This window comes from Mirounga leonina, unplaced genomic scaffold (assembly GCF_011800145.1).
Source record: "Mirounga leonina isolate KUSES-001 unplaced genomic scaffold, KU_Mleo_1.0 Mir_115, whole genome shotgun sequence".
Taxonomy (NCBI): Eukaryota; Metazoa; Chordata; class Mammalia; order Carnivora; family Phocidae; genus Mirounga; species Mirounga leonina.
Genome location: NW_023270268.1, coordinates 39,063,467 through 39,087,905, shown reverse-complemented (window position 1 = coordinate 39,087,905; position 24,439 = coordinate 39,063,467). Strand labels below are relative to the sequence as shown.

General features: G+C 36.8%; 1 protein-coding gene across 1 annotated transcript; it reads right to left on the bottom strand.

The window, feature by feature from the left end:
* Window positions 1-231: 231 nt before the first annotated feature.
* DIPK2A (divergent protein kinase domain 2A) lies at window positions 232-24,082 on the bottom strand. The gene is made up of 3 exons (XM_034996355.1): window positions 23,148-24,082; window positions 7,790-8,093; window positions 232-3,102 (listed from the first exon to the last, which is right to left on the bottom strand). The coding sequence occupies exons 1-3, from the start codon at window positions 23,802-23,804 to the stop codon at window positions 2,771-2,773; spliced, it is 1,293 nt and encodes a 430-aa protein (XP_034852246.1). The 5' UTR covers window positions 23,805-24,082; the 3' UTR covers window positions 232-2,770.
* Window positions 24,083-24,439: the final 357 nt, after the last annotated feature.

The window sequence follows — 24,439 nt, the reverse complement described above, 5'->3', positions numbered from 1 at the left end:
ATCAGCAGTACAAGTTATCTACTATAGAAAAAACTTTCCTACCAAAAAAAAACCCCCCCAAAAAAACAAAAGAAAACACACAAACTTTAAATCTAGCACACAACCAACCAGATAGTTTCTGAAAATGGTATCAAAATACATGCCAGAGGAAAAAAAAATAACTTATCTACACAACCTCACTTTCCATTCAAAAAATTTTAGATATTTGAAGTTAAGAGACAGTCTGAAAAGTGTGATTCTTAAAGTATTCTTTATTAAGATCATTAAAAGTTGTAGAAACAACTTTATATTATAAAGGCACAGGGAGACAGTTCTGATAAAATATTCAAATTAAACAGTAACTTACAGTACAAAAGACAATTTTAATGCACATACAAACCCCAAATGTCTGATTCAAAAATATTTTACTGTGTCTATTAATGGGCAATGATTAAAAATATAAATTGCTGCTGTATAATAAATATCTGATAGTGAATATCTTGATAGCAAAGTGAACAAAATATTTATTGCTTTTCACATACATATTTTTCCCTGTAATTTAAAATTCCTAATTCTTTTACTATCTTCTCAACTTTTTCCAAAGATAAAAGAAATTCCACATAATCTCACGGGGGAAATGGTAGTTGTAACAACTACCTCCAGTAGCAATCACTGCTGGCAGTGTTTTCTCACTTCCTGGTCTGCAGTAACAATCACTTTTCCAAAGTAAGATAGATGTTTGCTAAGCCACATAAAGACAACCCTCTGTGACTGGCATTCTAAAGTTTGTAATGAACACTTATCAAATATAAAAGGTGCTGTTTTGAAAATGTGTATTTAATTTGAAGTTCTAAGTGGTGAATGTTTGACAAATAATTTTACCTACTACCCTCAAAAGTTTTCTGAAGTTGTAAAAAGTCAGCTTAATAAAATTTCTAGCACTTAAATGTTTCTTTGAGGGCTAGTTGATATCTGTAATACATGGATGTATAAAAATTAACATAATGCAATCTATTTTATAATGGAGAGACCTTACCATTCTCCTCCCAGTTTTTATACTGGGGTTAACATTATTGATTTCATCATGCTTTTTTGTAGCAACCCAGTTATAGATGGTACAAGTAGAATTTCTATCACAACAGTAAAATAACATGAATGTACCATCCTAACTCAATGCTATCTCAACTTAATACCTACATTAAAGTATTTGATAATCATTGTAAAGTTACTTAACCATATGTCACGTTTAGACAGTGTATAGCAGCTAGTAATGTGCCTGGCACAGAGTTGATGCTCAATAAATAGTTGCTGAATGAAAGAAAAAGAAAAGAAAAACCTGGCTTTGGTTGTGCATATTTTAATCACTTTCTGATTTAGAATAAGGTCAGTCTAGAACTAAATACTGCGCACTACACCAAACTTTGCCGTATGCTAAAGCGGTAATTAAAAAAAAGAAGTATCACCTATGTTAGCGATAGTCAATTTATATATTGTAACTTTTAAAAATAGCCCACAAATTTCACACATTTGTTAATTTTTATCCACATACTTAAATTTGATGTTTTGATGCTTGACAATGGGGTAATGAAGACCAAGTTGGGCAGACTGGCTAAACTATGCTTTTCAATAAAAATTACTAGTCCATCAATAAATAAAAAGTTATGAGACCCAATTAAACTCAAATGATGACTACACCATGGTAATTTCTCCAAAACTACCAAAGAATATAAGGTAGGATATCTTTAAGTCACATATGCCTGGAAGCAGCTTACCTTTGCAATATAAAATAACCAGGAAGATCTGAACGTAATAATGACAGAGTTAGAGTACCGGAAGTGTGGTAATAAGAATACGTAGGTGACCAATTTTAAAATCTAACCATGACACTAGATCTAACATTTCTTTGGCATATGCATTACTATCTTGGACTAGTTAGCATTTAAAAAATACTGTGTTGTTTTTTTTTTTCTCAATCAACATTAACATAAAGGTGTAGAATCCTTGTATACTCTTCTTAAAGCCTTTAAAAGGACAAGATGACATTCTGCAACATATGCCAAATTTTGTGTTTAGTGTACACTTATAATTATAGGCATAGAGGGATGTAACTGTTAAATAACTTTGAATGATTTCATGCAATGGTGAAACCACAGAAAGTGGGGAGAAAAGTATTTACATGATAAAATATTCAGCTCTCTGAAAATACAGTAAACATGGGAACCTTGCCCTAACAGTAAATGTGTACCGCATAGCATTGAACAAAAACTAGTCCAAATTTAAATAAACACCTAGAATAACCTGAATGTGTAAAATTTAATTAAAAAAAAAAACATAAAAATGAGTGGAAAAAAACACCTATACATCAGAAGGAAAAAATGGCCTATAAAACAGGCCAATCTAACTTGACATTCAAAGTAAATGCAAGAGATTCACAAAATCATGATAGTAATGGAAACTAAGTCAAATACCAAGTACCCTTTGATACACAAGCCAATGTAACTATCAGACTCATTTCCAATAGCTTCACAATATTCATTAATTCACTCAGGCATTCGGGGGAGCAAAGCAGTCAATGATGATAGCTCAAGTCTCCAAAGTGTAAGAACAAACTTATTTGCAGAAGCATCACAAGATTTTTGAAGTAATGTCTTATTTTGATGTTAACATAGATTTATCAGTGCAAGTTATCTTCTGAATGTATTACTTCCAAATTTCATTTTTCCACATAGTTTTTGGTGGTTTAGTTTTAGCCAGTGCTATTTAAATGGAGAAAAGAAAAATTCACCATAGACTACCTCACATTGTTACTTAATTGTGCTAGGTATTCACGCAGTTCTTTTGCAGCCTGGAATCTGCCATAGCGCTTCTTTGGGTTGGCACACTCATCCAGCAAGGCCTCTAGTCGGCCGTCTTTGGCAATTTCACTTGGTGGGTCATGAAGAAGTCCTCCAGAAGTGCCACGCCAGGTGGCATGTCTGGATAAGAGGTTCTGACAAACAGCATAGTAATTGTGGTCCACAGTCGCACGAGCACAAAGAATTTCTTTTGAAAATGATAAGCAAGCCTCCTTATCACAGTCATCAAATTTGCTTTCATACCATACATCCCAATTTTCAGGTTTATCTGTAAAAAGGGGGAAAGCAGAAAGAGAAAAATACATTTTAAAAGAGTTCTCATTCCTTCCCAAAATATAACAATTTGCTAATTAACACAGTAGTACTGGTTCCTAAAACTGTATTATAATTTTAAACATTGAAATTTATTAATTTATATATAAAGTGGGAGTTCACCAATGCCAGGCCGAGAGATCAGACAAGGTCTCTAACTACTCAAGGGTTCAGTCTAGATTGAAACTTTCCAACATACAGAGAAAGTGCCATACAGAAGACTCAATGCTACAAGAGTACAGAGGAAGCAGTACTTCTTCCTGGGGCTGTAGAAAGCTGCATACAATTTCTGATTTAGGTCTTAAGTAATAAGCAAGTGTGAAGTGAAAAGAAATGTGGGAAAACAGTACGCTAGGCCCAGTATAAGTATGTGCAAAGGCATGGACTCAAGGGCTTGTTCCAGCTGATTCAGGAGCCAGTAAGTTCATGGAGGCTAAAGTGTGAGACAGCTACCTGGGGAGAAGGTACAAATGACACTAGAGAAGTAGGTTGAACCTTGTGTGGTCATAAACATGACTTGTTTTATAGAAAGATAACGGGACTGAAGACTGGAGGGACTGAGATGACGACAGTAAATAATGGTCCAGAAAAAAAAGCCAAAATGTAGAAACATAGGAGTTTAGTTTTGAGTAAAGTTTAAGGTTCTAATTGGATGACAAGGTAGATATTATTTACATAATACTGTTAACATTTCATACATAAATATAGAGTAAATATAAAGTAACTACAAGATATTCAGGTGGGCATATCACATGCAACTAGAAACACACTTGAAACTTAGGACTTTGACGTCAGAGGTACGGTACACATATTTAGAACACATCAATATACAAGTGCTTGATGGAACCAAGAGAAGAGCTGAATTATATTGGAAAGCATGTTGAAAGCAAAGGCAAGAAACAAAGACAGGATGGAACCTTGGAACTTAAGGGGTTGGCAGGAGTGGTTAGTTAAAAAAGCTCATTCATTCAGCAAATAATTATTTGAATGCCTACTCTAGGACAGGCAAGGGTATATACTGGTAAACAAAATAAGTAATAGATGGTTCCTGCCCTCACTGGCTTACTATCAAGTACGCGAAATAGACATTAAATAAATAAACATTATCATAAATAGTGGAAAATGCTACAAAGGAAACAAACATTTTTAACAGTAGAAAGGTTTATGAAAGAAACAACCTTCCCTAGCATTAGATATAGTGGTCAAGTATAACATTTAAGCTAACGTTCAAAGGACAAGTAGCTAGCTGTGTATGGAAGACAGATGAGGCATTTTAGGCAGAAGAAAAAGCATATGGACAAGCCCAGAAGCAAAAAGGTTCATTCAAGAAACAAAAGGCCACTGTAGTTGAAGCATCAAGGGTAGTAGACAGAGGGATATTAAAATTGAAGCAGACTGGGCCCTGATTAAGGTTTTTTCCCTTTCTTTCTCTTTAATGTTTCTTTTGTACACAGAGAACATTACTCAGTCTACTCTTGCTTGAAACATTCACATTCAAATATGTTACAAAAACTGGGGCGCCTGGGTGGCTCAGTTGTTAAACGTCTGCCTTCGGCTCAGGTCATGATCCCAGGGTCCTGGGATCGAGCCCTGCATTGGGCTCCCTGCTCAACGGGAAGCCTGCTTTTCTCCCTCTCCCACTCCCCCTGCTTGTGTTCCCTCTCTCGCTGTGTCTCTCTCTGTCAAATAAATAAATAAAATCTTAAAACAAACAAACAAACAAAAAAATATGTTACAAAATTTTAAAAAATTGGTTCACCAAAGCTTTTTTTTAAATTGAAGTAGAATTAACATACACTATGATAGTTTCAGATACACAACATATTGATTTGACAATTCTATACATTATTCAATGCTCACCATGATATGTGGTCACCAACTGTCACCATACATTATTACATTATTGACTATACTCCCCATGCTATACTTTTCATCTTTCCAAATTATTTAATAACTGTAAATTTAAATCTCTTAATCCCCTTTATCTATTTTGCCCATCTCCCCTCTGGCAACCCATCAATTTGTTCTCTGTATTTTAGAGTCTAGCTTTTGTTTGCTTCTTCCTTTGTTTTTTTTATATTCCACATAAGTGAAATCATGGTATTTGTCTTTTTCTTCCTGACTTTTTCATTTAGGAATTTTAAAATGTCAGGGACAAAGCCTGTAACTCTAGCATAATGCCTTCTAGGTCCATCCATGTTGTTTATTTAGCATAATGCCTTCTAGGTCCATCCATGTTGTTGCAAATGGCAAGATCTCATCCTTTTTTATGGCTAAACTTCCATTGTATATATGTATATTAAATATATACACGTACATATACACACCACTTCCTCTTTTATCCATTCACTTTGTGTTGCCTCCATATCTTGGCTATTGTAAACAATGCTACAGCAAACATAGGAGTGCATATATCTTTTCAAATTAATGGTTTTGTTTTTATACCCAATAGTGGAATTACTAGATCATATGGTAGTTTTAATTTTTTGAGCAACCTCCATACTATTTTCCACAGTGGCTGCACCAATTCACATTCCCACCAACAGTGCATGATGGTACCCTTTTCTCCACATCCTTGGCAACACTTGTTACTTGTCTTTTTGATACTAGCCATTCTGACTAGTGTGAAGTATTACCTCTGGTTTTGATCTGCATTTCCCTGATGATTAGTGATGTTGAACATCTTTTCATGTGCCTGTTGGCCATCTGTATGTCTTCTTTGGATAAATGTTTCTTCAGGTTCTCTGCTCATTTTTAATAAGATTGCTTGTTTTTGTGGTATTGATATTATGTAAACAAGAGTTTGAATTTTACTTAAAGAACAATGGGAACTCATTAAAAACTTTAAGCAAGGAAGTGATAAGATCAAATTTATGTTTTAAGAAAGAAACTACGTGAATAGAGGAAACCAAAGGATAGAAGAATTTCAGGAAGTTGTTACTGATCAGTCACTTCATAAATTTTGCAATTAGGTGGTTGCTAATGGTAATGCAGAAATCTCAGTCAGGTTCTAATGGGTGGAGGAATGAATGGAGGCTGAGGGAGTAGAAAAAAGCAGAGTAAGCAATACTTCTAACAACAGCTGAAAAGCATGGGAAAGCAGAAAAAGTCTTAGACATGCTTGTTTATGGGGAGGGAAGAGAAACTGGATTCTAAGGAGGGAGTGGGTAAGTTGAAGATAACTAATGCAACAAGTTCTCAGAGAAGGATCTACTCTGTCTGAAATAGAAAGATGAATGTGTATTGTTTTTACTAATTTAGATAATAAAGGGAAGGACACTAAGGGAGTTGCCACAGCAAAACCTCAGTTTCCCTGTGAAGGAGAAAATAAAGATCATTTACTAGGAAGAGTTCAGAAAAGAGTGTGAATAAATAAATATGGTGTTTTGCAAAGTAGATATTTAAACAACCCTACCATGGGACATTTGAAAAGAACTGGTCACAGCTAAAGTATCACTGGGGCAATGCTCACTGTATGAATATACTTGTGTGGTGGTTATTCATCCAAGGTTAGGAATTAGTTGGTATAAAACTGTGACATGAATTCCAAGAATGTCTGCATAAAAAAATTACAAGAAATTTTAAAAGTTTAGGCAAGTTGCACAACTTTGTGAGTATACTAAAAACCACTGAACTGTACACTTTAAAAAAGAAAAGGATGGTGTAAGCTGCTGCAACATTCACAAACGTAGGAAGAAGTAAGTGGAGTGCACTCGAGCAGGGTGTCTATTCCCTGTGGGAGGATCTACGTGGCAAGTCAAGAAATAAAAAAGTAGTTTGGTGAGTATGGAATCAGAACAAGTACTGGGAAAAATCAAGGATCAGATAAGATCATGCAAAACCTAAGTGTCAACCTAATAAATTACTGTTACTTTCACTGCATTCCTCAGGTGCCACACATTTTTGGTCTGAGTTCATCAAAAGATCTTCATATGACAGGAGAAGAGGGGATTAAAAATATGAGACCGTCACCATAGAACAACCACTTCTCAGTTTCTTTTATTAAGTAGATTAGTTATAGAGTTACAGGCTTTGTCCCTGACATTTTAAAATTCCTGTGGCATTTAATTTTCAAAACACTTCAGACAGTGTTTTGAACACAAATAAATGGAGAGCAAAATTTTGGATAAAATGTAATAATGTCAAATCAAAGTTAGGGATCTGCAGGACTAGAAATGATCTAAATGGTTAAAAGAAAATGAAAATCACCATAGGGACCCCAAAGAACAACGGAACACAGAACATCACTATAAGTGATCCCACAGAAAAATAAGACCTCCATGAGAGCAGAACAGCTTCTCTGATAGGCTGTAACTACATAAAAACTTAATTCTACATTACATTCCTAAACCACAGAATGTAGCAGACTGTAAGAAAAAGACATGTGTACACACACACACACACACACCACACACACAGTATATCTGTGTCCATTTGAATCCAAAGGATATTTTACTAAATATGGAGAACTGTGATTAAGAGTACAAGTATAATAAACTGGCTTGCGTTTACTGATACTGGTCAAATAAAACAAAGAGGCAAGGCTTCCATCTAAGAAGGAAATTAAAGGTTTGTTTCATATAAATGCAAACTTTGACATTAAAAAAATGTGTCTAAGAAGCAAATGTAAGTTATATACTTACTTTGTCTAATTAACCTTTTGTCAGCAACCAAAACATTTTCAGCATCCACAATGATTACCTTCCCATCTCTAGGACCAACTGCAAAATTGTCAAAACTGACGTCCAGGAGGTAGAGTGCAAATTCAAAGTCATTGTTTGTAAGCTGCTCTGCTATTTCCATTAATTGCCAAGCGAGGTCAACTCGTTTCTCCCATGGTGCATTAAAGTAACTCCACAGTTCTTCTCCAACATAACTTACAGCCACCATTCTTCCACAAGCTCCAAGATATTTTGCAAATGGCCAACCTTCATCAGACGGAAAACTCTACAAAAGAATTATCTTAATATCATAAGAGATTCTGATTAAAATATTCTAGGTCTACCCGCAGATCCTCTCAGCAGAGATTATTACTAGGCATGCATTACTTGGATTTCTTGTTATATTCAGGAGTTGGAGAGAGATAAATGTGATTTCCTTCCTAATTCATACCATTACTATGGACCTGAAAAAAAATTTAAATATGTAACTTTACATTATAAAGCTAAAACAGAGTAAGTCTTGCTCATAAATTTCAGAACCAAACTGATCAACAAACATAAGGCACCTTCCTTATTACCAAATCTGGAAGTATTTACATTTTCCTGTATCTTTTTGACTTGGTGTAAGTACAGTCAACCATCTTTTCTTTTGAATGAACAGCACTGCAGGCCTATTAGCCAGCAAGTATTTACCAGGCACCATGCACTGTACTTGCTGGCAATTAAGAGTGAACTAAACAGTCTCTAAAATAAAAATTTTAGAAGAGGAGACAGATACTAAGCAAATAATTTTGTGTATAAATGTTAGTTACTAGGAAGTGGTGTGGGTCCTAAGAGAGCATTTAATAGAGACGCTACCTAGTCCACAAGCAGGTGGGGGTACAATTTAGAGAGGGATTTATAGAAGTGTTTCTTAACCTACACCCAAAGGTTAGTAAAGAGCAATCTGATATCCTATTGATGCAACCTGCACTCCAAGTACCTCTGGTCCCAAGTCAGTCTTGTTTCCTTTCTACTGCCACTGTATTTCTGTTCACCTTTAGCTCAACCTTAAAATTATTTATTCTCCTAATCTTAGCAAGGTTTCCTAATGGATTTTATAACCACTGGGAAAATTAACATCCTAAAATAAAAGTCTTTTGCGTTGATAAACAAGTCACTTTAAACTTAAATGTCAGGCTTTATCTAAGATACTTTCCAGTGCGAAAATGAGCATTGTGGTGCAAAAGGATGGGAAGTAATGTTTTAAACAACTTCTTGGAAGATAACATGACTAGAGGAAGTATAGAGGAAGCCTAGCACTTTTCCTTAAAATGGGGGGGAAATTATAAAATGATATTCACATAAACACTGTAGGGGAAACAGAGCAAAACACTGCAGAATATAAATACAGATTACTTCTATTGCTAAAATTGAACAATCTACATACATTTTTTTAAAGATTTTATTTGAGAGAGGGCGAAAGAGAGATCACAGAGGGAGAGGGAAAAGCAGACTTGCCACTGAGTGGAGAGCCCAATGCAGGGCTCGATCCCAGAACCCTGGGATCATGACCTGCGCCAAAGGCAAATGCCTAACCCACTGAGCCACCCAGGCACCCCAATCTACACACATTTAAAGAGCTAGAGATGAGGCTCTTTTTCTTGGACTGCTTATGAAAATAAGAAATATTAAGTTTACCCTGAACTTCCATAAAATTGAAAAAAATCAGTAATATCCTTAATATTAATATGTTTATCAACTTTAAAACAAAATGTTCTTAGAACTAAACTTGATCCATAATCACCTATTTTCATTTGTGCTTCCTTTCAACTATAACTATTAATGCACAGAAACTGTAATTGTTTCTTTTTACGTGTAACTTTCTTTTAAATTTTAATATCTACAGTTTTGTGATAAAACACTAATTATGTAAATTAAAAATTTAGATATAATAGTATGAATCTTTAAATATAGTAAATGAATTGATTCAATTTTAATTCAAAGGCAACATCTGATTCTTTAGCAAGAAGGAGGACGGAAGCACATTTTTCATCTTATACCTGAGAATTTTTTATTTCTTTTGGGTACTGGGAAAAGTGAGACTGCTCATGTCCAATGTGAACTGCAAAAAAATGTTTGCTAACCATCTTATTTTCAACTTTTTCTCCCAATTTTAAAATACCTAACCTTCAAAATTTACACAAATAATTACAAAAGATTTAACTGTTTCCCAGAAGTATTCATGTATAAAGTCTATGACATTAAATGAAAAAAAGGAAAAGCATTAAAAATTGGTAATATATGAGATTATATAGTTTTGTCCCACAAAAAGTAAAACAAAAAATTCCTCCATACATTATTGGTATATTATTCACATGTAATACTGTAGGACAGATACAAATATATCTTTGTGAAAATAAACCGGTCTTTGACAACAGGAGAAAAGGGAACCCTGCCAACATCTGCACATGTACAAATGCCTCCTTGTTTTTTGGAGCCTTTCCAACTGGCAAATGACAGTCAAATATACCCTTCATTACCCAAGTCCCTCATAGAAGAGGATAAAATATATGAACAAATGTCACACTGAGCAATTTTATATTCATACAGTGATTTCTGACAATGTTAACTGAAATCCTGTTATGCCTCATTTTAAGAAGAGCACTACAATTCTTTCATATAGCTTGCTACCTAATCTTTTGGAAGAACTTTAATAAATGAATCCACACCACTAGCTCAGATGACAGGAATTTTTCATAGTATAATCAAAATAGATTTCATTAATGAGAAAACAATTCTATTGAACACACTATAGCACAAAGAAAATGCCCATAGGAAGCCAAAACATAATTTTTATTTAAAACAATTCTGGCTTAGAACCAAATTATCATGGTCAAGCAGAGTTTGAAAGACAAAATTTTAAGATGTTACAGCGTGGATTTGCTAAATATATCAAGCAATGAGAAACACAACTCTTACTTTCTGATTACCAAACTCCAAGAGGGCAAAAACAAACAAACAAACAAAAAACAAAAAAACAAAAACAAAAACAAAAAACCCTACAGTAGCTAGGATAAGAAGTTTATTGCTGAGATTCACAGTTTCTATTTTAAGACAAATCTTTTTTTTTTTTTAAAGATTTTATTTATTTATTTGACAGAGAGAGACACAGCGAGAGAGGGAACACAAGCAGGGGGAGTGGGAGAGGGAGAAGCAGGCTTCCTGCCGAGCAGGGAGCCCGATGTGGGGCTCGATCCCAGGACCCTGGGATCATGACCTGAGCCGAAGGCAGCCGCTTAACCGACTGAGCTACCCAGGCGCCCCTATTTTAAAACAAATCTTAAGATCAGATTTTCAAATTGCCTAGAACAACAGGCACATAGTTTAAAGTAACTGGACATAAAATGTGTATATTTTAATGAGTTATTTACAATTGAAAAAATATGTACAAATACTTTTCATTTGAAGGATGGAGTCTTTATTTTATTTTATTTTTTTTAAAGATTTTATTTATTTGAGAGAGAGAGAATGAGAGAGAGCACATGAGAGGGGGGAGGGTCAGAGGGAGAAGTAGACTCCCTGCCGAGCAGGGAGCCGGATTCGGGACTCGATCCAGGGACTCCAGGATCATGACCTGAGCCGAAGGCAGTTGGTCAACCAACTGAGCCACCCAGGCGCCCAGGATGGAGTCTTTAAAGGTGGAATGGTTTAAATTCTAACTTGACCAGAGGCACTCCATTTGTTATTTGTTAAGGGCTTTACATCAGGTTGAATATACATCGAAGTATAACCAGTCAAATTTTAAAACTAAATTATTAGTTTAAAATTGTACAAAGGTACAAAACAGTTATAAAAGTATGTATTTCCTTTCAATTACTGTATTTTTTTAAAAAAAAATTAAATTGGTGAGCACCCAAAGAAAACTTCTATGACTATTCCTACCAATGTAAAAATTAAAAGTGGAAATTTAAGTCAGGGTTAACTGATAAGATTTTAAAAAATATTGGGGCGCCTGGGTGGCTCAGTTGGTTAAGCGACTGCCTTCGGCTCAGGTCATGATCCCAGAGTCCTGGGATTGAGTCCCGCATCGGGCTCCCTGCTCTGCGGGGAGCCTGCTTCTCCCTTTCCCACTCCCCCTGCTTGTGTTCCCTCTCTCGCTGTGTCTCTCTCTGTCAAATAAATAAAATCTTTAAAAAAAAAAAAAAAGATTTTAAAAAATATTAAATGCCTTCAGTTAATTTACAAAATAAAAAGTATTTTGAATATGAAACCTAAAATAAATCACTATGTCTCTTTATCTCTTTCTCTTTTTTTTGGTAACAGAAAACTGCAAGCTACCTCTTGGATACCATAAAACTCAAATAATACTAATAATAATATTACAGGCATTGACAGTACCTTAAAGTCAAAGTTTCAGAAATAAGTAAACAAAATCACTAAGGTCATCTTCCATTTTAAGAGAAAATGAGATGAAGGTGACATAAAATGTATACACTCGATATTAAAGATTAGAAAATTTAGATATATTTTTTATGGTATGTAACATTTTATAAAATTTGTATATTTAAAAGACAATAAACTAGTAAATAATGGACTTCAAATCACTCTGCATCTCGTGAGCTGTGACTATGGCAAAGCGAAAACTTCTAAGAGCTTTAGTCTTTTTCTCTGTGAAACTGGAATAATATTTGTACCACCATATATATTCATCAAGACAATCCAAGAACCAAAGGAAAGAGTATGAAATGTACTTTGCAGATTTATACTACTTTATAAACAATTGCTTACCAAAACATTTTTTACTTCCTATTTAAATCCACTAAATAAGAAGTCCAGATATTCATCAAGTTATGCTTATTTTCGTATCACTTACTGAAAGTCATCTACAAATAATGAACATCTTCCAAATATAGTCAAGAACCACCAAATTAGAAAAGCATCATCACTTCCTCTAGTAGTTTCTAATTTACAGTGGAATATATAAATTAGCAACCAAACCTTGGGAAGGCTTAATGTTATGAAAAATGTATAGGGCATCCACAAGCACTAATACAAAAAAAAATTAAAACTTGATAACATGTATACACATAAACTCAGCATTGTAATTTGCTTTTCATTTATAATAGTTAAGCACCACAAAATCCTAAGTGCTGAAGTAATCTATCGCCTATTTACTGATCAAAACCAACCAACATGATAGTTTATGTGATTTATAACAGGGATGTGAAATCTAAGAATTCTAGAGTTGGAAGTACATGAGTTGTAAATCTAGTGCAATCTAACTAGCACAGTTTAAGTGATCTGCCTAAAGTCACACAGATAAAGAGGTAAAGTCTGGCTAGTAAAACCCCTCAATCCAATATCTTCCTGTTTCAGAAGCTTCCAAGTTTTGCATATATTGCAATCTCATATTACGGAGAATCTGGGACATAGTATGCTGTGAAAATAATGCAAGCTTATACATCCTAAGTGGAATAAAGCACATAAATCTTGTGTTTTCATATTTTTTTTTAATTTGACAAACCCTATTTTCTACAGGTTTTTAAATTTGGAATTGCAGATAAGAAACTTGTAGGTTAACCCACATTTCACTGACTACTGTAAGCAGCTGGAGTTAGAGAGTGAGAGAGTCACTGTGGAATGAAGAGAATACAAATTTTGTATTAAAAATTCTAGATCTAGCCTAACACCATCCTGAAATGCTAAGTAAACAGTTGTAAATAAAACAGTCCCTATTCTCAGGAAGTTTTTTTAACCTGAGTTGGGAGAATGATTATTAAATAGACATAAATTATAAATTACATAATTTGTTACAAATTATGAAGTAGAGTATGCTGAGAAAGAGAGATTGTGTGGTAAATGGCAGCCTCTCTAAGGAAGTGCGATTTAGGCTGAGATCAAAAAGATGAGTGTAATATTAGACAGACTGGGGAGGGAGCAGTAAAAATGTTCCAGGCCATAGTAGAGTTAGAAACAGTCTTCTCAGTATTAAAGAAAAGGCCAAAGTAGCTTCACAAAAATGAATGAGGAGGAAATGGCTTGAGGTAATAGAGTCTGTAAAGGGACGTAGGGACCAGATCATGCTTGGACTTACAGAATAAAACACAAACTCAACATGGTCTACATGCTTTGAAAAAAAAACAAAACAACCAAAAAAAAAAAAAAAAAAAAAAAGCCTTAACATCCAGAAACATTGTACATACTGGAATTAACAAATATCCTGTGATATATGTTATTCTTTAAAGAAAAAAAACAACAAAAGCTTTTACAATATCATAATACCCTTTGATCAATAACCACTGACCTACCAGATTAACAAGGTCATTTTATTCTATTATGTCACAACATGTCATTTTAAAAAGACATACAATGTACAAATAAAACTGATAGATTAAAGTAAGGTCAACTCTAGAACTTGTGACCTATTCTTTTTTTTTTTCCTCCTTACATCACCAAAAATAGGGTTTGTATACTAAATTTAAAAGACTGGGACGCCTGGGTGGCACAGTGGATTAAGTGTCCAATTCTTGCTTTTGGCTCAGGTTGTGATCTTAGGGTTTTAAGATCGAGCCCGAGCCCCATGTTAGGCTTCCCGCTCAGCTCAGAGTCTGCTTAGGACTCTCTCTCCCCCTCTCCCTTCCCACCCCATGCTCACTCCTGCCCTCTCACGTGCTCTTTCTCTCTCTTTAAAATAAATAAATCTTAAAAAAAAAAAGATCATACTTCCTTTAATACAAGAAATAAAATATTTTATAGTCATTTACTACTTCACAACATTCCATTAAAAGGAACATAACTTTGTAGCTCACCTAAAAAGATGTATTACAACACTTATTTTTTAAAGGAGGAAATTCCTAAATAAAAAGCTGACTTAAAAAAAAAAAACTATTAATAATCAAAACATACAATCTAAAATCTGGTTATAGGTTTTCTACAGAACTGGCATTTCTGAGCACACACTAATTTAAACTTGAGAATACTTATCCAAAGTTAATGTTATCAAAAGAACAGAAAATGCTTAAAAGTTCAATTTAAGTTTCAAATTATTTTTAAAAGCCCAAATATGAACAAAATCCTATTGTAGTAACGCATGTTATAACAGCTGTTCACAGAGATTAGTCAACTGTACTGGTGACAGACTAATGTGTTCACAGTTTTGTGAACTGTCTGGAGGGGGAATATAGTAAAATTACTGGGATGATTTAATGGTTACCTAATTTTTGCTAAAATTTCTCTTAAGACTTTAGCTTCTTAATTTATATTGCTAAATAGTGGCCAAAATCCATTGTAAATATTGTAGAATCTTAATAATCTCAAGATTTCCAAGTTACAGGATATGTTCCATTTAGTTCATTAAATGATTTTCTGAATGCCATTTTCCACCCACCTAAAATTCCAACACTATTAAGCAATGCCTTGAAAATAGCAAGGTTATGATATTTCACTGAATATCATGTCCAATAGCTGTTTCTAAAATTGGAAACTAATGTCAAAATGCATCAACAAAAAATCTACATAAGTTTAATAGAAATTAATAATCTTTTATAATAGTTTAAGAAATGACCCCCCCCCCAAAAAAATCACTTGGCCACAAGTTTTAAATATGCATAAATTTACTTGTCTCAACTGATGCTTTCTTACCTACAGTCACATCAGCCAAGTGTGATCCACATTTGAAATACATATCTACAAACACCATCCTCAAACATTTGCTTCCAGTAAGACAAAATTTCAAAGAAAGAAAAAGGATATAAAAGCTTCTTTGGACCCAATAACCCAAGAATGCTACCTTGCTTTCTTTACTCAAGACTTAATTTCTTTAAAGTCTGACAAGTAGAATAGTAAGTACTAACTTACTCCCCTGGTTCCTTTAAAACATAAACTGAATTAACATCACCCTTCCGAAAAAGACCAAACTATCCTCTAAGTAGCACAGTATCTCTCTTTGTTAAACCTGATGCCTGGTTTTAGATCTGTATTCCTTTTGTTGCCTTAAATTCACTATAGACAAAACAAAACTCTTGGTTCCCCTACCCCAAAGCCATTCCTTTTCTGGCTTCCACATCATAATAAGGAATTATTTAGTAGTTGCTCAGATCAAAACCTCAGGAGATATTCTTTATTTTTCCCTTTCCATCATACCTTTGCCCATCAGCAAGTCCTGTCAACTATTTTTCCAAAATATATTGGCTCTGTCCGCTTTTTATAACCTTTATCGCAACCATCTTAATCCAAACTACCATTCTCTCCCACAATCTTGTGCAAAAGCTTTTCAGATTTCTCTTTTACTCCTTAAAGTCCATTCTCCCAAATCAAGCCCTACTAAAAACACTTCTACTGTTTGACACTGTCCTGAAGAAAAAAAAAAAAAAATCTGAAACTCATTAAGCATGGTTACAAAGCTGTATAGGATATGATCCTTGTCCACCTGTATGATCTTATATTCTATCAGGCTTCCCTACTCCCATGCTCCCGACTCCTCTGGATTTGCCAAATCTCTTGTCCAAAAACACTCTGCCCTCAGATCTTTGCACCATTGGCCATATCTTTCATCATTTACACCTCAGCTAAAATGCGACTCTTCCTAACCATCCAATTAAGAGTAGCCCATCCCCAGTCCATCACAGGAGTCTGCTTTGTTATTTTTATAGTATGTAAAGTCTGAAATTATCTTGTTTTTTGTTTGCCGCCGACACCTAGTGTCCCAGAACACAAAGGCTGCACAAACTGTGTCCTGGCTTGCCATCTTCACTGTATCCTAAGAGTATATAGATCAGTTCCTGGAACTACTGAACAATGCCACACAATTCTTGCCAGATCTTTTCACTTCAGTTAAAACTCCAAATGTGCACTAGAAAGGCAAAATACGAAGACGACCCTGAAGCTTCATACCTACCTCAGATGACCTTTTAAGATTGTGTCTCAGTCTAAGAAATTAGACCAGACCTAACCCTTTTTTTAAATTATCACTTGTTACTGTACTAATTAGAATTACTGAACTATAATAACTTAGAGAAATATTGAATTATTTGCTTTGTATTACTGAATCTTTATCTAAACTCTATTTCCTACAATATTCTTTCTACAAAGTACTTCATATGGGACAAATCCCTAACCTTCCTTTTAATTACTATTCAAAAAACCTACTGCCTGCAGCAGCAACTACATAGGTATTTATGGTGTGTATATATGTAAATAAGTTAACATTTGAAGGTCTGTCATAGGAAGAGTAAAATGTATATATTTCTAAGATAGATGTCAACATAATGTACTAAAGAACTCTTCAACTACAACTATCTAAAAATGAAATAAGTTGATTTGCAAAGTACTAACATACTGTAAAAAAAAAAAAAAAAACTACAATTAAAGACATTTTGTGTATATTATCCGAATAACCCTATCTCCTTTATTCTTTAAAACAATCTTGTTATAGGTAACTATTATAATTCCTATTAAGAAACTAAGGCTCTAAAACATTAAGTGACCATTCAACAACTTTGAGTTAGCATAGAATGCTATCTCAATACCGCCCCCACCACTCTGCCTGTCCCCCCAGGCCCCATCCATGGGCAAAATCCTATTTATCCTTCAGAACTCAATTCGCCTATAAAATCTTCCCTGGTATCCACACCTATAAAGATACACTCATGTCTTTCCCTAAATGAGTCATTTGACATAGTGCAGGTACTTTTTTTTTTTATAGAGCTTATTATGCTATATTGATTGTAATTATTCATTTATATACCTACCTCCTGCCCAGTACACTACTTGCTGCCTAGACAGATCCTTTGAATCCAATTGCCTTATAACAGACTATTTACCAAATGAACAAATAAAGTCCAATTCTTCTGATTCTAAATCCAGGGCTACAAGTTCAAACAGCTTCCAGGTATTTCAGATAACTTCCTATCAAGAATCTATTTTAATAAAGACATACAAATTGGATTAAAGGTTTGATTACATAATTTAAAACCTTTCAGGGTCTATGACCAGGATGAATAACTATCCACATCTTACACTAGTAATTTAAAATTATTTACTAAAGTTCATTGTACGTGTAGAGAAAATGCAGGGCCTGTATTCTAAGGTCATATTAGTTCAATATATGCATAATGAATGAAAAGTGAAGACAGAAAAAAATGTCAGCTATTCTGTGAGGTTAACAGCAATGACTGAAATACAGGAAGTAGGCCAGAAACCATACACCAGAAAAACAGAAAATAAAAACCAGTCTGATGATCCTGAGAAACCAACTACCCATGTCTAGAAAGCAAATCCCCAAAAAGTAAGCCTTCTATTCCCTACCAACATGTGAGGAATATGTACTGATCTATGTGGTGGAAATACAAAGGAAAATAGTTTGTAGATTAGACAAAGTACAGAAGGGAGCTCAGAATTAATAATGGTGAGAAGACATGAATAAATCCAGAAAACAGGCCAGTGGGGCAAAATTATTTTGCTCCACTGATCTGGAAGTGGTGCTATCCTAAGGATGATTGCCTGTTTCTATAATCTTTCCAAAATAAAAGTCTCTGGCTGTGAGTGAGGTACACAGAATTATTTGTGTTTTTTTTTTCATGAAGCACATTTAAGTGTCGATAAAACCTCTGATTTAAAAAAAAAGAAAAAGAAAAACACCAAAACCTCTAGATTTAAGGTTATGAATTAGATAAAAAGTGCTTTACTTAGAACTACCTACTCAGAACCATCTCTGAAAATCTGGGAATGCAGTTATCACAGTAGCATCCAGTGGGAGAGAAGTAGGTGGCTCCCTAAGCTGTTGCTTGCAAAGAAACTCCTGAGACAAAGTCTGGAACATTCTTTCAAAATGCTATTGCCCCACAAGATACTTGGCCACACTGAGCTCCATATTTCTTTCCTTTAAAGGCAATCTCTTGTTTTTTTCGTTTTGTTTTAATCTGATTTAGTGTGTGTAAAAATTTGGGAGGAAGACAAGCTTGAAAATGGGTTATCTATCCTGGCCTCCTTCCCATACCTTCTAGCAGGGACCAAGCACCAAAACCCCCAAGCCCCTTTTAGAAGTTTAAACCCACCAGCTAAAGTCAAACTCAGAAGTAGAAAAAAATAATTTCTCAAATCAAGGATTTGAGACTCAAAGGATATTGGGGTTAAAAAGGAAAGGACCCAATCCAATAGTCTCATTTTATAGATAAGTCCCATAAAAAAGTTTGTCAACTTGTCCAAAGTAAGACAGCTAAATGGCCACAATCTTTTGTTTACTTCAAAAACCGTATCTTGGGCCGTGCACCTTAAAGATATCTTCTCCTTTAGGAAGTATCTTTAAGGACAAAACAACATTCACTCAACATTTTCTGTAAAAATTCATCATGTGATATAGGGATGGACTACATCAATGCAACTAAAGGTATGGCTCACAGTCTGAATCGTAACTATTTTAAGGTGATCCATATTCCAAACAAGCTTCAAAACAGCTGATTAACCAGTAGATAGTTAAAGTTACTTTTACCTTATTTAACTTCTAACACTTACTGAGTGCTTAATAGGGATTTGGCACTATATAATGCATTTTGCATGTACTATGTCATTTACAAAAATTGAAATAAAAGCTAAAAATCTATAGCATAAATGACAGTTAAGTACTGCAAAAAATTAAGGAACTCCTATTAAAATTGTGATTCAGAGAATTTAAGACAAAGTTCTACAAATGTAGTCAGACAAATTCCCAATTTCTCCATCTTAAACAAACAAGAGCTTTCTCTGTTTCTATAAATAAGACCATCATCATTATCTCTAGGTCATCAAGTCAGAGATGGATTGGGCTTCAGGAAATCCAGACAGTACTTTTCTCTAAAACAGTCACAACTTCTATAAATTCAAGAAGAGGTAACTATAAATATTGGTAGAAAATTTACCAATAACCTTGATATCTTGTCAAAACACTTCACCTTGATTTTCCAATATTCCAAGAATACTATTACACAATAAAAAATCAACAAAGTTCCTCTCTTCAGTTTTCTTCATAGGATTATGGCATACTTATAATTAAAACATACTTCTTGGTGAAGTAAAACTGTGAAGAAAAACAGTATGAGTGTAGAAGATAAAGGTTCTAGCATTATCTTGTTTCTTGATGTTTATAATTTTTAGAAGATAATTCTACAGCCAAACAACTTTCCTTTGAACTAGATAAGCTGCTGTAAGCTAGTAAAACTATTCAACGATGGGAAGAGAGTTGTACTTTCATACCATTTCATAATGGCTAAGTCTACAAATTACAAATCTATATAGCCTTACATAGATAGATAAGGTAGACACAGACACTTAGTACCTTCCATGTCTTCTTTCAAGGCGTAATAGAAAATTTAATTTGTTATTGTTTCTTAAAATCAGAAGATGCAAGTTTAATGGGCAAAATTTATATACATTTTCAGTTCTTTCTTTAGTACCTATCAAAGGAGATTTTTAAATATTTATTTTGGAAGCATGTTTACCACACTGGAACTTTTGTTAAGAATAGTTTGATGAAGTCAGTTCAAAAGACTTTTTCCACCCCCCCAAGGTAATTTTTGGACAATATAAGAAAAATCTAATTTGTCACCAACTGTCCAAAAATTCAAGAAGTAGCTCCCTCTCCTGGAAAAAAAAAAAAATGTTGAGTTCCTCTTTAAGCTGTAAAATACATGCTTGGATCTTTAAAAATATTTTTTAAGGTACATGAACCAAAATGCAAAAATACCCAAATTTGAGTGAGGTTTTCTATCATTAATACCGCATACTACCATTTGGGCTATTAGTTTTACAGAAACCCACATAAATACTAAACTTGTACTCATTTGTCTAGTTAGCAGAAATAACAAACAATATGATTTGACTTAGTAACAATCTTTGTACCTGATCACAGAATTTTAAGATTCCTTTCACTTTAGTGGTTTTACTCCACCATCAAACCTCAATTGCATTGTTCATACTTAACTAATTTTTCCCACAGATGAAGTGGTTTTATAAAGAAAGTAGCAGCTCTGTGAAAATTTATTTAAAAATAAATCTTATTCAACTTGCTTGTTCATCAGGTAAAAAATTAAACATACGAATATGACTGACTGGTATTAAAGACCCCGAATTTATATTTCACACAGCACTTACTAGCTGCCTAAATATCAAATGCAATATACAAAAGCCAAAATTAACCATGTTAACATCTATTTCCTCACATACTAAAAACAAACTCTTATCCTATAACCCATCTATCACCCACTCAGAACAATGGTGTCACTAAGTTTAAATTACAAGAATATAACTGATTTTTTTTTTAAAAAGTTGTTTATCACTAAAGATGAAAACAGAAAGTCTGAGGGAAGAGTTAATCAGAAAAGAAGGTACAAGCACATGTGCCTATCTCAACTAGAAAGTAAATTGAAAATGTCAAGACAACTTCAAACTTCAAAAATTTAATATAAAAGCTTCCCAAATAAAACAGATTTTCCTTAGTGCAAATCAAATGCCAAGATATCTTTATAAAGAACTGGATATATAATCTTCTTAAAATATTAGTCCTAGTTGTTGTTTCTAATATACCAATACTCAGAATTACCTGATAAAAACCTTTCAATAGGCACCCACTATTACAAGCACAGAAAATGTGTACTACTACTCAGATAGCTCCTTACTAAATTTTTGGGTCCCAGAGAATTTGACAGATTATCTGCAAATACACTGCTAAAGCTTTCTACAGGGACCAACCTTCCTAATATAAACATTTATTTCTCAAAGATAAAAGATAGTTTAAATGGAAAAAAAAGTTTCAAGTCAAATGTATATCACAAATACGGACTTAAGCTTTAGAGGCTGACTAGCTTTATTGAAACTACTTAATAAAATAATTTCTGAGAGAGAAGTTTAACCAATTTTATACACCATTCACTGTTAAAGAGAGCAGTGTTTAATACACAATCTGTACTTTAAATGTAACCCGTTAGATACATCCTGTGACAGCTTAAAATTTACTAAGACCCACACTAAAGTTTTGAGGCCAAGTATTTATTTCGTGTTAAAATTATCTGGCTGAATTAATCAAAGGAAGCTGGTTGCTCTTAGCTAAATTGGGCAGCTAAGTTGGGCAGCGGAGAACTTGAGAAAAGAAAGCAATGTAAATGAATACCGTACATTCCTATTCATGCACTTCAGATTAAAAAAAAAAAACCCACCAAGAATCCAGTACAACCACACCCCCCCCACTAGTAACATTCTCAGCAGCACAGAAAGAGCATGAAGTATACCAAAGTTAGTTATTAATTTTAAGCCCCCCCCCCCCCCGCCCCTGTATTTGATAAACAGCAAAACTGGTATGGCAAAGGAGCAAGGTAACTTTCCTGCAATTACAGGAAGGGTCACAAGCGCACAGTTGTAACCACTACCCCAGGACACCACGCTAAAGTCGGGTGGGAATGTGCAGAAACTCAGTAACTACTCCAAAGGTCAACAGTTTTTTTGGGTTTTCTTTTTTTGCGGTCACCACTAAAAAGATGCCAACCTACTCCCCTAAAAGGTGTGTTTGTTTTCAAAATAAAGTCACGAGAGAGCCAATAAATCAACTAGACGAGAGAGATAAGAATCTCCTTCCCCTTTTTCTCACCCTGGCCTAATATTTCATCTTCCTGCAGCCAGATTACTAGATGAATACAGCAGGTCACAGAATCAGGATGAAAATGTCCGTGTTGGCCTCAAATCCTCCCAGCCCCAAGTCCAACGATGCCTTCCTTACTTTTTCCTCTTCCTAATCCTACTCAAAGCACGGCTCAATGGATTAACCTGACCACAGTCTCAATTCCCCAGCTTGTCCCCAAATTAGCTGCCCCAATGATCCGCCAGGTAAGGGAGCTAAAGAATACAACAAAGACTTTGGGGCCGAAGTTAGGCCAGGCACGAAGAGCACCAAAGGGGACAGCAAACGCGGTACAGAAACACTTAAGAACTAAGAAAGGTCCAAGGGCTCGTGAACAGACCGCGCTGTCGAAGTGCAAACCCCGGTGGATAAAAGCAGAAAGGCAGGGAAAAGAGCCCAAGGAAACTCACTGGAGAGACATTTTGGAAACGTACAAGACGCGCTCCCTCTGGTGTTAAAGGATCCGCAGTCAAATCCGAGATGCGCCCGTATCTAGGTGCCAAGAACAGACTCTCCACCAGCCGGGTCGCCCTCCACAATCCGACACAGCGCCCAAGGGTCCCCCAGTGCCGCCCCCTTCCCACGCCCGCAGGCTGGCCCAGCTGGGCCGGGTCCAAACGGGGCAACGAGCGCCGGCGGAGCCACTTCTCCGACTCCGGTTACCTCGCGCGGCCCTTCCCGGCAGGACGCCCCCCTCCCGGGCTCCGCGCCTACCTGTAGCACCAGCGGCTCGGGGTTGAAGGCCAGGGTCAGCAGCAGTTGCATGCGCTCCGAGTCCTTGAGGTTGCGCAGCAGGAAGCTGCCCGAGTCCTTGGTCTCGGCATAGCGGCGCACCAGGCGATCGAGCAGGCGCTGCGAGGGGCAGTGCACCAGGTCCGACCAGCCCTCCACCGCCTCGGGCGTGAGCAGCCGCACGTCGCCGTTAAGGCGCGCGAACTCGGTGCGGGGCATGGCCTGGAGCAGGTCGCAGCGAGGTCGGCCGGTGGCCCGTTTGCAGATGCTCTGGTCGAGCTGCGCCAGCTCGCGCTGCGAGCCGAGGCGCTTGAGCACCACTCGGCGGCGGCCGCCCTCGCGGGGCTCGCCGTACTGCGCGAAGTAGACGTTCTTCACGTTGAGGAAGTCCAGCAGGCGCAAGCGGCCCCACGCCTCGAACACCACCTGTCCGTTGAGGAAGCGGCGGCACCAGCTCGTGCCGAAGCACGCCGGGCACTTATTGAGCTGCAGGAAGCGCCGGTCGGCCAGCTCGTTGCGCTGCCAGGAGGCGAGCAGCGACGGCGAGTGCAGCACCATCAGCACCAACAGGCTGCCCAGCGCCGCCAGCTTCAGCGAGCGGGACAGGCGGCCCAGCTTCGGGGGCACCAGGCGCCACATCCCGCCCGCCTCCCGTCCACACGCACCCGGAGGGCGAGGGCACCCCGTGGGCGCCCCCGCCGCGCCGAAACCCGGAGAGCGACCGGCAGGGGCCCCCGGGCGAGAGAAGGAGCGAGGTCGCGGGCTGGGGCGGGAGGCGGAGTAGGTGTGTAAGAGAGAAAGACGGGGAGCGGGAAGGAGCCGACCAAAGCAGGCTGCGACTTCTCCCAGTCACTAGTCTCCACAACTCTCGAGCTCCCTCCTCCGAGCTCCCCGCCCTCCGACTCCGGCGGCGCCTCCTGCACGCCAACCAAGTTATAGAGGAGCGGGAGGGGCGGGGGAGGGGGGGAAGCGCGGGGATCCGACGGCCGCGCGGCCGCGCGCGCACGCGTACTGCGCGCTGGCGGCGCGAGAGCTGCGGCGGCCGCCTGTGGGGCGAGCGGGGTCTCTGGAGAGAGAGAAAGAGGGACTCACGGAAGGGGAAGAGAAGCTGGAATGTCTCACACCGAAAAGTAGCAACAGTGTAGGAAGGTGGGAAGGATGAGGTGCCCGCGCGTCCCTGACGCCTCACGCCCCGATTCGTACACGCTGGCTCTCCAGAGAGGGGGGAGAGGGGGCCAGGGGGCGGGGCTCGCGGGGCGGAGCGAGCGCGTCGC